Raw genomic sequence first — 17,589 nt, 5'->3', positions numbered from 1 at the left:
AATACCTTATTTCCTTGTATTGTTGTTGTTTGATGGCTACATGTGTTTTTGAAGGCATAATAAAGCCAAGGTGCTCAGCTAGACTAGATGCTAGCCATGTCCCTTACTACACAGTTGCACAGCTGCCAGACACTTTCCCTGTCAGTTCCATGCATGGTTAGCATTATCACACCACCAAATTCTGTACAAATGTCACTCATGGTTTTGTTTGTAATATTTTTGCATTTCCAACATACTTAACATGTAATTTCAAGAGTATGTCCAATGGAGCATTGCTCTCACAAATTATCTCCAGAACTATCTGAAGGAAGTACCACAAATTTCCTCCTCACAATTTTTTTCAGCCCTCTGAATACAGCATATTTACAAGTGGCATCTTTTTTTAACAGGAGCATTGTAATCATTTCAGTTCTAGACTTTTTTCTTCGATGAATTCTGAGTGTTACTTAGTTGTCTAAGTCATCTAAGGATCACTGTGTTTACACCTCCACCTGAGGATATCAAAGCATCCTTCATTTTGAGACCCTGGCTGCATGTTGACTGCACCACATTTCCTTCTCATGGGAGAAATCTCTGTCCATAGAAAGAAAGTTGTATTCCTGTAACTGGCATTTAGGTGACATCTCTGTGGCTTCTAGATCTGTAATTTCCATGGTTGATTTTCATGGAAAGGAATATATGTGCTCACTATCATTCCAACTATTGCTTAGAAAAATCACCTTTTCCCCATGTTTTATGTAAAAGCACAGACCTGTAGCCTATTAGAGCTTTCTCCTGAAGCTTTAGATCTAATCACTTCTAGAGGAGCAGTATTGTTTATTTAATTTCAGCTTCAGTTTTTCTTTGTTTTTGCCTTTTTCCTGTTATCTCTTTTCCCCCTCAAAGTAGTTGTGAGGTTTGAAATAGGTCTCTTTCTTATAAAATATTTACTATTACTTGAAGCCCAGGAAGACATAGTTCCATATATTGTTAATTATAGCTGCTATTAAAAAACAAAAAAAACTTGCTGAGCCTCTTTGTGGTTTTGAACCTTTAGTTAATATCAGTGTTACAGGGAGAAATATTAATGGGATGTTAGATTCATTCTGTTTGTTTGCAATTTTCAATTATTTTTTTTCAGAAATCACAATCTGTAGAAAAAGCAGAAAAACATAGTCCTTACCCTTTGAGGTTCAACCGATCTCCACCAACTGCATCTGTACCATTTGTCTAATTTAGCATTTAATTCTTAAGAAATATAAAGTGATTTATATAAGATAGCATAGTTTAAAAAATAATGTAATGAGGTGCAGTTGGGTTAAATAATGGAACAAAATGATACAAAACAACTCTACATTCTAGCCTGGATCAGAGGAAATTTAAATTATCTACTGGGGTTTTGCTCATTTTCCCTCTGTAACACAAATGGGCTTAATTGAACTCAGCTAAGTTACTAAAAACTAACACCTCATGAGGAATCTAAGCAATGCAATTTATTTCATCTTATTCTTCCAACTGTAGACTTAAAGTACAACAGGAAAAGTATGTTTGCAGGGCTGCACCAGAATCTTTGATATTTCTTTTGCAGTCTTAACAGTATGAAGTTGCTATCAGAGCTCAGGCAACTGTTTGATTGGATGGAGCTTTGCCAAGAGCTGTTGCACTATATTCTCCATCCATGTGTATTAGTCACACTCTCTCCTGTTGAACTGTGAGATGAACCTGGTTTCTTTGAGGCACAGGCCTGTGCATTATAAAGGGAGTTTTAGAATGTTCTGCATCTCAGTATTTATCTTACTTGCTTCTCTTGTAGTTGGAAGTAATTTATTTTTACTATATATAAATACTTAACATCTAAAATAAGCTGCCTCTTTCTTCTTAAAGACTGCTTCTAACAAGGATAATTATATTGATGCAATCACACTTGTAAATCAATTTGTTATTAATAAATTACTATGAATATTAGGAAAGTAAAAATTGTTATACTCAGCAATAATCTGAGCACTTCTTATTATTGGGGCTTTGATGTTGGTAGGAAAACAAGTAGGTATTGCTAGATAAGATTGCAGAAAATTATTTATAGCTAAAGATACCTATAAAATCCTGATGTTTTACTTTTTAAAGAGGCAGGTAGACATATATAAGATATAATATTATTATTTTTTGATGTCATGCAGACTGCCTAGCTGAAAGGTATATATTTTATAATTTAGGAAAGGAGTGTATGCTTGTTTCTTGGGCTTGAGCTTTTAAAGGATCTCTATTTCTTGAACCCAAATTCTTATGTCCCCCATATGGAAAATTATAATTTGTATTATATTGATATTTACTTGGATTTGTATTAAAAGCATCTAAGTGTTTTGAAGTTAAAGTTGTGATGTAAATAGTCTGCTAGACATGTTTTGCTTTTCACAATTACATAATATTAAGGTAGCTGTTATTACATATGTCTTAGTGCTTTCAGTATGCAACATATTGTGCTTGGATTTAAAAAGTTTGTTCATAGTAGGACAGAAATTCATCAAACTGAGTTCTGTGCAGAGTAAAACAGTTGGCACTCAGTAAAGATGGAGCCCATAGGGAGGCATCCATGAAAGAGATTTAGGGAGATAAAGCAATGTTGTTGAATTTACATCCAAACCAAACATTCTGAGAATATTGCAGAGACTTTGGGAAATCCTCTTTATCAGCAGAATCCTCTCTATCTACCTACAAAATTCATAGCATGGGGATTTTGAGGTAACTGAGTGAATAATAGAGAAAATATTGGTTGTGTGAACTCTGGGGGCAAAAATGGAACATTGGGCTGGCTGCTGCTATCAGCAGTTTATGTTTGGACCATATTTTACTATTCTAGAACTTTTTAGTGACACACTTTATTTAAAATTGAATTAACATATGAGCACTATACATCCCTGTGATGCAAAGACCAATATTGGCTAGGTGTGCATTTGTATGATATTTTAAAAATGTGAAAATAAAACTACAATAGAGAGTAGAAAAGTTCAGATAATTCTGAACATTGTTTTATGCAAGGATAGGTCATCTCCATGAGACTTAGTGATTACAGGCACATTTTACCAAAAAAATGAATTTAATGGAAAATTCAGATGAGTGTGTAAAATCCTGCAGTGTTCAGGTAAGTGGTATGATGCACATTGAAACAAGATTGAAATACTTCTGCTTTCTAGGGGGGGAAAAATGAAGCCTAAGGGGTAGGAGGTTACTTTCTTAAACCCATTTTTTGTGTGGGTAGCTTTAGCAAGAGGAGCCCACATAATGCTGATAAAAGATAGAAGAGATTGAAGGGGAAGTGTATTGAGGGGCTGTTGAGGTGCAAAATAAGAAACTTTGAAAACTATATTGTTATTACACTCTATCACAGTAACATTTTTCATATTAGCTGTTCTGTGGACTGCAGTAGTTTATGAGACACCTGAATGGCTTTAAACTGATGTTCAGTAGGGCAGAGGTTCCTGTGGTGCTTGCACAGCTGTGTCCTCAGGGGTGCAGTTCCCAAAGCCAGCCAGTTGAAAGCCAATATTCACTATCTGAGCACTGTGATGAAGCCTTCCCTATACTTTTAAAAGCAAATCTATTTTTAAAGTATATTTAATGCCATCACACCATTTCTAAGACATTTTCCATATTTGAAAAATAAATTGTTGTTATATCTGAATATAATATATATGTATATATAATACATAATAATGTGTTTAGCTGTAGGTTTCTGCAGGTTTTCATTGATTAATAAATTTCCTATAAAAATTCAAATTAAAAAATTAATGTGATGTCTGTGGACAATGTCCAGTGATGAATAAAACTCAAATTTTTTGAAGTTGAAATATAATTAGATGCAAGTGAAGTATTTTTTTTTCTGTAAACATCAGCAATTCTAAACCTTATTCTCTGATTAAACCCAAGTAACAATGCATATTTTAATGAGATAGTACATTTACCTGGGCTTTTTGTCTCCTCACAGCCATGAAGGAACAGATTCTGTAGCTGACCTGGCAGACGTTATTGTGGTATTAAACAACTTCAGAAGCAAAATTATCAAAGTTCAAGTATGTATGCAGTGTTTCCTGGTATGAAATGTGACTTATGCTTATGTGTCTCAGGCTATATTTAATTGAAATATGTATACTGAAATATATCATTTAGATTTTGTATAATTAAGAGAAGGATGTGCAAATTAATGTAGTTAATTTGATCCAATCAGGTGATACTAATTGTGTGGGAGATTTGTTAAATAGCTGTTAAACATAGATAACATTTATCTCATCTAGCTCGAGGTGCCCAAGTGTGCAGTCTTGGTGACTTAAATCCCTTTCTGCTTAGCAGGAGAGAGTCCAAAGGACTGCTCATCCCTGCTCATCTATGGATTTAAACCAAGAGAATGATCTCTTGAGACATCCATTTCTCTCCAGTGGATGAGGACAGATTTTACACAAAGCCCAGATTCCAGACTGGAAGTCAAAATCACTTGTGTTGAATTTTACCCTAGGCGACCAAATTTGTGTCAACAAAATTACATTACATTCATTAGATGTATCAAAAACAGCTAATGAAGCACCACTTACTGAGGAGAAAGATCCTCATAATACATTATATTTTCCACTATATATTTGAAGTATTTTTAAAATATTTGTAAATATTTTAAAACACCAGACATTACTCTCTTCCCCAGTCCTGAAAGTTTCCAGAAGCCAGGGAAAATGTAAGACTCTGGAGCATGATGAGCCTGTCTTTAAACAACAGAGAATGGGTAAAAGGGTGCCTAATTTTCCTATTTTGAGCCAAAATAGGAATATTATTTTTATGTGAAAGGTGGTGTGTGTATTAAGCTTATAACTAGAATATGTGAACTCTGCCATTCAGTTGAACTCTAGAATTACTTCACTGATCTGTAGGATGTGGCTTCAGGATAGTGTCAACAGAAATCTGTGTTAGCTTGACAATATAAACATGTGAAATTAATATGATTAGATTCACACATTCAGGGTGTAAGAAGCTATGTGGTTTTCAAAAGCAATTAGATTTATTTTAATCAAGGAAATTGAGGTGGTAAATGAAATTAATCTTGAGCCATTACAAGCATCTGGATAAGACAACAGAAATTGCTTAAGCTGGATGCAAGAGCCTCCGTTTCAGTGACAAATTTGTCACTTTCTCCCTGTGAAGGGCTTATGAAAATGACAATTTCCTCTCAGGTAAGTTCCATTGTGAGGTGCTACGCTTCTTCCAGCTAATGGCTGGATCATAAACTTGTGAGGGAGGAAAATGAGATTAAAATTTACCATGTTTTTAGTTGTTGTTTGATAAAGATGTACAGAGGGCTTGAATGTGCTGGCTGATTTATTAATCACCATACTTAGTGGCTCTAGCCAGTTAGTACACCATGGTGAGATATCACAATACAAGTAGTAATTACTATCAACTACCTTCCCAAGTTGCACAAAGACCTTTATTTTATTGACTAGGTACAGAAAAAGCCTGATAAAGTGAATGAAGAGCTTCTTACAGATGGAACAACAGCAAAAAAAGGAAAAGTGGAATCAGTTGCGAGGTAATGCATAACTTGATTCTAATTTAGCTGTTCCAGGACATGTTAATTATTACTCATAGCAAGTAAATTTTCTTGCTTGATACTGATACAAATGTGTAAAAAGTCTCTCCAGGGGATTTATAATGTAAATAAAAAGGGGAAAAGACAAGCTATAATGTCATGTAAATCTCCTTTTTTATTCCCTTCTTAATCCCTCCTTTGTATTTCCAGTTTCTCTTCACTTTCTCCTTTGGCTGTTTTTTTCATTTTGGTGTGGCAGGGAATCAGTCTCAATGTGAAAATCTCAGCTGGTTATGTGGTACTCATGTATGTCAAACTGAACATCAAAAAGCAGACCAATGCTGTTTGTTTGCTCCTGGACATAATTTATGAAATCTCAAGTGTTTTACCTTTTACTTTCAAGTTTGAGTTCTTTAAGTAACTGTAATAAGCATCTCAAGCATTACATTTGGGGCTAATAACTTTGTAGTATTTCTAATGTGCTGTTTTGAACAAGACTCAAAAAAAATTTTATTCAGTTTTCGGTAGATTGGGCAATGGTTGTCAGTCACAGACTGCTAAAGAAAATAAAGAAAAGGCATGGCAGTTCTACTTCATCTGCTAATCACTTGGCTCCAGTCAGTCCTGTACACACACTACCTCTCTTGGTAGATCCAGGACTGGCTTCTGTCCCAGCTTTAAAATGTCTCATGATGAGGCCTCTTGTGCCACAAGTACCTTCAGACCTGAGATGTTATTGAGCGTCTGTTGCTGATTTTATGCTTATCACCATTTATCCACAGATGATTTCACTGTTACAATGTAATAGAATCACAGAATGTTAAAAGTTAGGAGCACCTTTGAACATCATCTAGTCTGAAGGCCCCTGCCATGGGTAGGAACACCTCCCAGTAGAAGAGCTTGTTCAGAGCAGCATCCAGCTTGGCCTTGAACACTGCCACGGATGGGGCAGCCACAGCCTCCCAGGGCAGCCTGTTCCAATGTCTAACCACCCTCACACTAAAGAATTCCTTCCTCCTATCCAGCCTGAATTTTCCCTTTTGCAATTTGTACCCATATTGACTAGATTCAGAGATCCTCCCAGACCACTATGCTACAACTTGAAAATTTTTTCCACCCTGGACCCACATTGCTGCACAAAGGTGCCTCCTCTGAAGAATGATGTTAGTTGAAGGAATTTTTCATTTACTTCAAACTTCCCACTTCTAATTAGCTGTGTCAAAGGATGTATGTGCAGAGATCAAAATCTTGACTCCCTCTAAGAAGATTACAAGGCCAGAGATCTCTCAGCCTTCCAGGTCTTGCCTTTTATCACAGTGGCATTCATCATGCTCTGAGCTTGGCTGGCCCAAGGAAGCCCCTCATGCAGTGAAGTTTATTTGCTCTTCCCAGTGATTCAAGGTTGTGGTTCAAGGGCATAATTTGAGGCTGTCAGCCTTTTGCCATCTAGGATCCTGTCAAATACCCTTTCTTTTTGTTATCCCAGAATGAAATGAATATCCACCAGCACATTGTTCACTACAGGAACCCCCATGGGCTCTAACATGGGAGATGTGCACACCACTTTGCCCAATCCCTTTCATACCTGAGCTGCCCTTCTCTGTCTGACTGCTTTTCCCACGTGACTTTAGAGGTCAGCCCAGCAGCTCTGGGAAATTTCTGCTTTCTCTAAAGCTTTGCAGAATCAATATTTTCAAGATCCTTGCATCAAACTCCGATTTTCTCTTTTCACATGTGATGGCTGCTTTATAAAGAGCTTGACACTCTTTCAGTCCTGCTATCACTAAATATAAGACATGGGACAAAAAGTCAGGAAGAAAGAAGACAGACTGCTTGGACCTGTGAACTGCAGTCTGTTTAGCCTGTGAGGGTTCAGTGCTGCTTGAGAGGTTGTGTGTCTTCTCTGAAGATGCCACACCATGCAGACAATGCCACTCCACTGATGTCTCTCTCTTTCACCGTGCCTGAGTGAATAGAACGTGGGTTTCTCAAAAGATTATTCACACCACTTAAACACATTGCAGCCTCTCAGTTATTTCTGAGCTTTCAGCTTTGTATCAGTGGAGTGATCTGAATTCTTTTGAATACATTAGAGATCTGAGACTTGTCTTATTTGCTCTTAAAGGTTATGAGGATACCTATTTTTACACTTTCTAAAAGATACTTTTAAAAGAGATATAACCAAAAGAAAAAGTATTAGGGTGACTCATGCAATCTAAGTGTGTGAGGAATGACTCATCTCACAAAAAAGACTATTGAGGTAAATTTCCACCAGTATCAAATGGCTTGATAACCATTTGATAACTATAACCAATCTGGCTCTGCAGTTCTGAGATATGTGAAGCAGTGCCTGAGGGAAACTGCAGCCACCATCCCCTGCCTCTGTGTGCTGGAAGGCACCTGATTAACAACCAGCCCTGGCAGACTTTGGGATTCAAAACAAGCAAAGAATGCTGTGCAGCAGAAACAGAGACCTCTGTACAACATACCTCAAATACATAGGTTAGCTTCTAGGGAGAGGAATCACAGTAATCTGAAGAAGAATTCAACAAGTGTTGCAAAAAACTCTGGGGAATCCCATCACCACAGACCTCTGAAAGTTATGACAGTCTTTTGGGGAAGGTTTTAACTCCTAAGCCAAGGCATGTGCAGTGGAAGTAGATTCTAAGTGTATTTGTTTACTGCAGGATGTGTATTTCTTTTGTGCATTTTATTTTTGATTCTCTATGAGCTTAATGATAATTTAGTATGATTTTTTTTCTACAGAATTTTAATTTTATATAATTATTTATAATAATTCTTAGGTTTTCAGAAGAAATTCCAACTGATGAGAAGGAAAAGAAAAGTGATATTCTTAATATTTTTTCTGTTGCTTCAGGCCATTTATATGAACGTTTTTTAAGGTAAGGAAAAGTAAAAGGGGAAGCAATAATTTCATAGTAATACTCTACATTTTCTTAGTAAAACTAAGCAACCTAAAGAAACTGACTTTTTTAAACAACATCTAAATTAATTTTCAAAACTGAGAAAAGTTATATACAGTGAGAACTAAATTAATCTTTAAGAACAAAGTGATTCAACATATAGATGTTCAAAAATACCGTTATTCTTTGAAGACAGACAATTTCTTTCATATGTGAAGTACAAGCATAAAAGATGAAGTTCAGCCTCTCTGTGTACAGACACAACAGAAGTGACTTCATTAGAGTTGTGTCTGTTTGTGTTTGTGTTTCATACAAAGTGGATTTACTGCATGCCAATATGTATGGCCCTACTTAGCTCAGGGTCCTTTCAATGAGCAGTTAGTGCTTTTAAGGAATCTTACAGTGTTGCCTGATCTCTTCACAACCATCTGTGTCACTTTTCTGATTTGAGCACGGGTGATTTGATGGCTGAGTCATCTGAAGTTTGAGCACTGTGTTTCTTCAACTTGCAACAACCTTCATAAAGGGAAAGACACATTTACTTTAAAGGAGAAAAAGTGATCTTAAACATCGTACTTGCTGCTTTGTCTTATTTTCAGGTTCATTATGTCTTGATTTTAAGGCAGACCTGATTTCTTGTAAGGCTGTAAGTCACTGCTTACACCAAACAAAGGCCATGATAATGAAAAATAATTGAACCCAAACCAGGGATTCTTACAGTTATTAAGGGTTTTCCAAAGAGGATCTGACTCGAACTTTGCTTTTTTTCTTTCCAGCAACCTATTAAACTCAACCAGTAGATTCTAAAACAAGTTATTTCAGTGTCCAAGTTAATATTTAAGGCACTAACCATTATCTGATTTAGTCAATCACCTCTCCTAGAATAAAACATGTTAATAGATCCACTTTTGAAATTGTTCCTTCTACTGTTGCTTAGCCAATCTGGATCAAATAAGGCCATCTCAAAGTGCCCTTGAACACATGCTCTTTAAAGCTTTTAATTAGAAGTAGATAAAAATTTCTACTTAAATTGGCTTAAAGAAATTATACTTAGAGTTTTAGTACTTTCTAAGTGCAGTTGAAATTTAATGACCCATGTGTATTTGTTTGTTTATTGTAGACTTGTATTTCCACAGAATTATGATGCTTTCTGTCCTGCGTCATACAAAAACGCCAGTTAAATTTTGGTTTCTGAAAAACTATCTCTCCCCAACATTTAAGGTAGGAGAAAATTCTTCCTCTTTTTTTTTTTTCTTTAAAATTTTAAGTGATTTTTTTTAATTGCAATTGACTAATTATATCATTTAAATTAAATTTTCACAGTGGAAAATAATCCCTAAATCTATTAAATAGCAGTGTTAGGTATAAGGCTCTCCTCTTCTGGGACATGAAGCCCAGTGATACATTATAATAATTTATTCTCTTTTGATAGTCTCCAAGAGCTTGCATGAAGTGCTATTTCTATTGGTGTAGCTGAGGATACTGCTAAAGCTAAGGGATCATTTTAAGTAATAAATTACATAGTCAGTAAGGCCAACATAGCTGCAGCTGCCTTGCAGCATTCCCTCCTTTTCCTTTTGAGCCCTTGTGTGTCTCATATATGTGCACCTGATGGATTTTTGTTCTTCTTGTTGTTCTTCCAGGATGTAATTCCTCACATGGCTAAAAAGTATGGATTCAAGTATGAGCTGGTCCAGTATAAGTGGCCCCGCTGGCTTTATCAACAGACAGAGAAACAAAGAATTATCTGGGGCTACAAAATTCTTTTCTTGGATGTTCTTTTCCCTTTAGCTGTGGATAAAATAATATTTGTTGATGCTGACCAGGTAAGAAAAGATAATGGCATATTACTGTATGAGGAATTAATTTGGGTTTAAATTGATCCAGTTTCATTCTCTGTGGCCATTTTATTCAGATGTTGGTCTTGAAAGACTGTTGCAGTTGTACAAACAGAACCAGTAGTATTGCAGAATGTAGATGCAAGAATTTCACTGGTTGTCAGTTGTGTGGGCATAAAGAGTTTCCTTACACTGAGTTGTCCTAAATTGTCTATGGGGAGAGACAGTCACCTGGAGAGATGTGTGTGATCTTAAAGCTGCATTTCACTGAAAGCATTTTGGAGGGATTCCATCTCTGGGCTGATTGTGAGAGGAATACTCCACTATGGCCAGTGTCTGAGGTGATTTGGACCATTTGAGCAACTCATAGATGGCTGAAATTCTTCAAGATTAATCCTATCTCTGTTTTACATTTGCATGCAGTCCTTCATTCAGGAATGAACGTTGTATAATGGTACTGAAAGACAAAGTGCTGTCACAGATGAGTTTATTACAAGGTTATTAAAAACCTTGAGACAAATTCTGACTAGTTTGGTCCTTTTCCAAAGCTCAAGAATAAATTAAACTTGGGTGTAGCAATGCAGACTGCAACTCTCTGCAATTTCATCTGGATACACTATGTGGGAACACTGGTGGTCTGTCCTAACTACTGTAAGGACTTCTCTTTGCTCACAAATAGCTGTAACATTTTTTACCACTGATAAATTAGGTAAGTGGAGTTTGATGGAAGAAGGATTGATTAGCAAATAAAGGACATGTGTAAAATGTCATTAAAACCTCTTTTTGAAAGTACTTTACCATTACATACAAGGAGAGGAATCAAACAATGCAATAATTTTGGAGTGCCCAAGATGGGTAACAAATGAGGAGGATTCTTTAGAAGGGGCATGATTGGTAGATTTCAAAAGTTGTGTTTCTTAACTGAGGAATTTTATATTGGGCAACCAGAAACACTGGTCTGTGAATTAAAAAAATATTGTCAGTTTTATATAATTTGCTCAATAAATGTGTTACACAGATGGCCACTGTTAATAATATAATAAAAAATAATAAATTGAGGAAGGTGAAGGGAGACAACCATCCGATTGATGAGCATCCATCTCAGATTTATTGATCCAGCTTACACGCTTTTATAGTGGTGTTAATTAAGTTCATGCATTTTGCAAAACCCGAGCTCATCATTGGTTACGGATTACACACCAACCCCTCCTTTGTTGCCAATACCTGTGGTTTTCTTGTTGAGGCTAATACTTGTTTTTCTCATCCTGCTGTTGACTTGTTATTGAACACCCTTTCAAGGACTCCATGTTTTTCACCATATTTTTCTCATCACTTAGCCAAGGACACGGTATTTACTGTTTAAGGGAAAAGCCTGAGAACTTGCTGCTTACAGCTGTCTTTTACTTTTTAACCAGCTGTATGTGATCATGGCCTTTCTATAATCCATGTCTGAACAAAACTCTGCAACAATAAATAATTTTTGGAACAATCATTTGGTAGCTGTCTCCCACTGGAAAGGTCTGTTTATACCCCACTGATGTAGTGTCAGTAGCTTCTTTTAATAAAAGTTAAACATTTTGAAGCCTGCTGCAATCCCTACCCTCCTAGAAACAGTAGTAAAGTCTATTCTTGTTTAGATTGTGAGGAGTGACCTGAAGGAGCTCAGAGACCTCGACCTGAACGGAGCCCCCTATGGCTACACGCCTTTCTGTGACAGCCGCAGGGAGATGGACGGCTACCGCTTCTGGAAATCGGGGTACTGGGCTTCACACCTGGGCAAGAGGAAATACCACATCAGGTGGGACAAGCTCTTACACACTGCTTGTGCACTCTGGCAACTGGATGGAAATCTGGGTGTTGGTGTTGATCACTGAGCCATTCAAGAGCTGTTCTCAGTAAAGGCAGGAATTCTGATGATGTTGATTTCACTGTTTTGTGGTGGTTTCAGCCACTTAATAAAGAAAAATATCCCTTCAGGATGGGAACATGTTTTATTTTCTCGTAACTTTTATTACTGTTGTCAAAAAGAGGGTGACCCCCCAGAAATCTTACTACTTTGGGATTTTTTATTCCTTTTAGTGCCTTGTATGTTGTGGACCTGAAGAAGTTCAGGAAGATTGCAGCTGGAGACAGGCTTCGGGGCCAGTACCAGGCTCTTAGTCAGGATCCAAACAGTCTGTCAAATCTGGATCAGGTATTTATGGCTTTGAGCATTTTAGGGTTTTTCTTTATCTTTCTCATTATGTATGGAATATCTTGTATTTCAACATAAATGTTACATAATTCCAAAACTGTTTGCCATTTACTGCTCTTTTAGCCGATTTTCAGGAGTGCATATGAGCACAGCTCAGAAAACTGCTGATTTTTTTAATTTAAAAATGAGGAATAACCTCAGTTTCACCTTTATTTGTAGTTGTTCTGCATGCATTTATGTTTTTCTGATTATAACCCTACATTCTGATAATGGTAATTATATTCATGTTTACCAAGAGCTTGTTTTCCTTTTTCTTCTTTTTTTCCATTAACATAAATTCAATTTTCTTTTGTAAGTTAACTGCAAATGCACTCTGGTGGTTGCTGCACATGGTTACCTTGGAGTGGCTGGAGTTGTTTCACTTTGGGTGAACCTCAGAAGGCTTCATAAGTGAGATTGTCCCTGCTTTTGGTGTTTTCCTTGTGGAATTATTTAAGCACAGAAGATTTTTACCTGCCTCCAAGAGCAACAGGATCCCATGGTAGCAAAGCCCACATTGCTCAGTGCTTTTCCACACCCCTGCTCTGCAAGCTGGTTTCTCTCTTCCACTTGCATTTTTTTCTCCAGAAATAAAAGTAAAAATTGAAAATAGGAATTCTTATGATACTGGAGAAAGAAAAGTGGGAATACAGCCACACTAAAAACTCAAACTGGACTGGACACCTGGAGCTGGAGCAGACTGCAGCTGTATGTTAAGAGCAGAAGGCTGAAATAACAGCTACAGTCAGAGTTCACATCTTTCTGGACAACAGGATGAATTCCTGGCCCTGATCACCCATGCAGAGTCCTGATGTGATAGAGCTGTGTGTTCTCCAAACAGTCTTAGCCACATGTACAAAGTGTCTTTCAGAAAGACCTTTTAAGATTCACAGGTTACAGGGTTTTTACCACAATGCTGGTTTTCAGGAAATTGGTTTTATCTAATGTTCTCAAATTAAAACTTCTCATTTTAAGATTCTTATATTTCCAATTACAGCTTTAATACATGATAGCATATCTTTCCTATTAGCCTGTTGGATCAAATCAAAAGCCACTTAAGCACCAGATGTTAAGGTAGCTAAATCTTGGCAGAATGGAATTGGAATTACTTTGGAAAGTGAATATTTCAAAGTAGAATTTTCATAATATTCTGGTTTGACCATATTGATAGGAGCTACTTGCTGTCTTCATTGCTTCTTCTTACACAAAACACAGCAATACTCCTAGAAATACAAACTACAGTGCAATGTATTGGAGACCTAGAGAGCTTTCATTACTGCTAAGGATGCATTATAACTCTGTTATTACTATTTTTGTTTTAAATACCTGTCTGGAGTGCTCACTGCCCTTCTCAAAGAAGCAGCAGTCTCAGCTCTCCCAGCAGTGCCATCTTCATGGGTGGCAGTTAAGGTTCTTAAACCACAGAAGAGAAGTAGATAGAAGGGGAAATGATGATTTTAAATGCAAAGGAGAAGAAGTATAGAACTCCTAGGGAGAAAAAATTACACATCATAAAAACTAGACTTCCAGTACAGTAATTTTGTTCAGAGCAGTTTTTGTGTTGATTCTTTTTTTTTCATTTACTTTAAATCCTGAAACTAACAGCTGACTTTCTACATTTTACTGCATGTAACAATTTTTAAATTGACAGCTTCTAAAAGTACTGCAGTAATTCAGGAATTGTGATTTCATTTAGAAAGTCAGAGAGGCACAACAGAAAACCAGTCTCTTCTTTTGGAATTGGAATGGTGGTAAACCATTCCAAATGGTGATCAACTGCATTCCAAAAATTCTAAGTTTAAAAAAAAGATAAAGCATTTCAATTAATGCTGAATGTCCTGGCTCTCCATATAGTTTGATGTAATTCTTTGGTACCAATGTCTGTATTTCAGTTAAGTTATACCTCTTTCATAATGCAGCAATATGTGCTATTTTATTCTGTCACATTTAGCAGTGTGAATTGGCAAACTAAGATGTGACTAACACTTGAGTGCTGGCATTTATTCTGAAATACAGTGTGAGGGTGCTCACCAATGGATGTGCCAGGTACTGCCCCTGCTCTTTGCAGCTCTGGCTGCAGCCAGCCTGAAACCTGCCCAAGGAGTTCCTCATTTATAAATGCTGTTCCCTGCATTCAGCCAGATCTTGGCTCAGAGTTTTCATGACAAGATTTCCTGAGAATGTCATAAAGGTCAAGGAAAAAAACCCTAGAAGTAAAGTTAGGAACTTAGCCAGAATAGCAGTTTAAAGCTTTTTCTTCTCAAGCTCATTTCTGGAATCTGTTTTCCTAGAAGTCATCTCAATTTAGAATAGTGGCATAAATCCTGTATTATATGTTTTTTGCGTCAGGGTTTGTTTTTTTCAAGGAATGGTAAAGTCAGGGTTTGGATTTTTTTTTCAAGGAATGGAAAGCTGGTTTCTATTCAATGCTAATTTATGATTTTACAAAATTTGTACAGGATCTTCCCAATAATATGATTCATCAAGTAGCCATTAAGTCTCTCCCTCAGGAGTGGCTTTGGTGTGAAACCTGGTGTGATGATAAATCCAAGAAAAAGGCTAAAACAATAGACCTGGTGAGTTGATCCTGACTTAAATGAGTTATACAGGTTAAAAATTTTGCTGTGATTTCTGGGGCATTTCAGGTTGAGTGTGTGTCATGTCAGGAAGGCAGCCTTGCTGGAAGGCACTGCAACATTCCATCCCTTCCCCTGAAACACTTTCTCCTCTGAGACCTCTCCCACTTGCTCTCTACCAGATCTGTTTACATTAAAGCTGAAAATTGCATAAAAAAATTAAGTGTTGTTATCTCCTAACCAGATAGGACTGAAGCTTTTCATGCCATTACATGAGTTTTCCTTATAATTTTTCCTTAGTCAGCCAAGTTACTGGAGCTGTGACAAAGGGCTGTTACCTGTCTGGGCACTATGGGCTGCTCTTGTTCTCCCCACAAAGAAAGTCCCTCCAGAACCTTAATATTGTCATGGTTTTCTTGGTCTGTTTCATTGCTATAAACAGGAGATAAAGCAAAGTCTTAAAACATAATGCTCAGGATACTATCCATGTTTAGGAAGAAGAAAGGTTCTTTCTTTGGGAATAGAAAGAGACAAAAATCTTTTTCCTGTCATTATTATCCCAATCCCCATTTAGATTTTTTGACAGCACACAGACACTATTTGCAATGCTTTAGACATAATTTGAAAGGAAAACAGACAGTTGGAACTTGGTGTGATTTTTCAGTATGCAAGTAGTTTTTGTTTTCTTCATGTCTTTACTGTTAGAATGGGTTTGTTTGTGCTCTAAAGACAGGTGCTCTCTGTTCAAAACTCACGTCAGGTTCAGTTTCAGTGTGCCAATATCAATCTTGCATCTCCCTAGGCAACTTTGTCTAAATTTTAGCAGTCTTGTGCCAGCCGTGTCTGTCAGCAGCAGCAGCAAAGTCTGTCAGACAGCAAAAAGAAAAGTATTTACAATTCATTTGAGCTAAATTCTCTGAAAGGGTGTTATTTTCACATTTGCTTTGTTTACATCTAATATGTTTTAAACTTTCAGTGCAACAACCCCCAAACCAAAGAACCAAAACTAAAGGCTGCTGCCCGGATAGTTCCTGAATGGGTTGATTATGACTCTGAGATCCGAAACTTAATACAGCAAATTGAAAGAGAGAAGAAAAATCTAACATCATTATTTCAGAAAGGTAATTTACATGCATATTCAGCTGTTAGCTTGTAAAAATTAAGTATCAGTCTAGTTGAAATTAAGATTGGGGTCAGTAGGCACAAATCTTGTATTTGTGTAATTTTCCTTGTTCTTGGAGAAATGATGTGGGGTTTGATAGTTGTGTGATGCTTCTTTCCACAGGAGTTACACTGATGGGACAAACCCTCTTGTTTCATGCCAGAATCCAAGAGAAAGCTCAGTGGTCCTGTTCTGCACTTCAAACACAGCCAACAGTCACATTATTTTAGCCACAAATATTAAGTAAAGCACATTAGCTTAGACTTCACTTGGATAATCTAAAGCTCATGTCTATTAAGCAGTTGGGGACTGAGTGTTAATTTGCCTCTGCATCTCCCTCTCTCTCTCTAGGCTTATCTATCCAAGCCTTTTTGCACTAGACTAAATTCTGTTTTCATTAGTTTGGGGGTGAGGTTTGGTTTTTTGTTTGTTTGGGGGTTCTTGTTGTTGTTTTGTTTGGCTTTTTTTAAACTAAAATTGTTTTAAACTGAATTAATTAAATAAAACGAAAGCCCCAGGCAAACAAAACCCAAAAGCAAAAGAAAAAACCACAAGCACATATAAGTACTCCCAGTAAGACATGACTTCTTGGACTAATGTAAAACAAAATGAAAAGATGATCTGAGCACTCAAGGTTTAAGAAAAAATGAGCAGATAAATATTTATAAGTCTTGGGTGGAGGAACAAATTCACTTTTCCTTTTAAAGAATTCTTAGTGGGTTTTATTCTTCATAAAAGCTTCTGGTCAGCTTGTAGCAAGGCTCCAAAAATGAAGTTCATGAACTGAGTGATTAGCAGGAAATGGCAAGTAAAAGGCTTTCTCCACATCTTACAAACCCAGGCACTGCCTCTGTGTAACTCTTTTGTGTATTTTTCCCCTTTGGCTCCAGGGCTCAAGCACGATGAACTTTAGCACAGCCCGTGACCAGCAATGGTGACAGCTCCAGAGTCTTCTGGGAAGGCCTGAACAGAATTTACAGCTGTTACATTGGCACTATTTGCAGCATTCTTTAATGTGAAGTCAAGTATTTTATAACTTAAAGTGTTATTTAAAACATTTTAAATGCAACACAAAAATGAGAAATGCACAGGTACTTGGGGGTTTGGGGTTTTTTAAGTGGTATGGAGCAGCTTTCCCAATGGCTTTGTTTTTCTTTTCCTTGTCTAAAGTACATTTTACCCAGAGGACTTTGGAATATGAAGGAAGATGTGTTCAGCATTGTCAGTCCAGGGGAGGACACACACATTAAATATATACTTGAAAACTGTTTTGTGCATATTCCATGCATTAGGCTACTGTATTTAAAT

At 36.8% G+C, this 17,589-nt stretch overlaps 1 protein-coding gene across 1 annotated transcript in view; it reads left to right on the top strand.

Annotated features, from left to right (window-relative positions):
- Nucleotides 1-17,589, top strand: part of UGGT2 (UDP-glucose glycoprotein glucosyltransferase 2) — a 78,134-nt gene extending 60,545 nt beyond the window's left edge. Inside the window, exons 30-39 of the mRNA XM_054272091.1 lie at nucleotides 3,962-4,046; nucleotides 5,463-5,548; nucleotides 8,353-8,451; nucleotides 9,609-9,693; nucleotides 10,116-10,298; nucleotides 11,948-12,108; nucleotides 12,390-12,504; nucleotides 15,003-15,119; nucleotides 16,096-16,240; nucleotides 17,172-17,589. Of these exons, the coding sequence (XP_054128066.1) occupies nucleotides 3,962-4,046; nucleotides 5,463-5,548; nucleotides 8,353-8,451; nucleotides 9,609-9,693; nucleotides 10,116-10,298; nucleotides 11,948-12,108; nucleotides 12,390-12,504; nucleotides 15,003-15,119; nucleotides 16,096-16,240; nucleotides 17,172-17,194 (1,099 nt within the window). The 3' untranslated portion in view covers nucleotides 17,195-17,589. The remainder of the gene's footprint in view (nucleotides 1-3,961; nucleotides 4,047-5,462; nucleotides 5,549-8,352; nucleotides 8,452-9,608; nucleotides 9,694-10,115; nucleotides 10,299-11,947; nucleotides 12,109-12,389; nucleotides 12,505-15,002; nucleotides 15,120-16,095; nucleotides 16,241-17,171) is intronic.

This window comes from Melozone crissalis, unplaced genomic scaffold (assembly GCF_028551555.1).
Source record: "Melozone crissalis strain CALT ecotype California unplaced genomic scaffold, PUWL_Pcris_2 ptg000013l_1, whole genome shotgun sequence".
Taxonomy (NCBI): domain Eukaryota; kingdom Metazoa; phylum Chordata; class Aves; order Passeriformes; family Passerellidae; genus Melozone; species Melozone crissalis.
The sequence above is the reverse complement of the archived record's forward strand: the minus strand, read 5'-3'. Positions and strand labels throughout refer to the sequence as shown.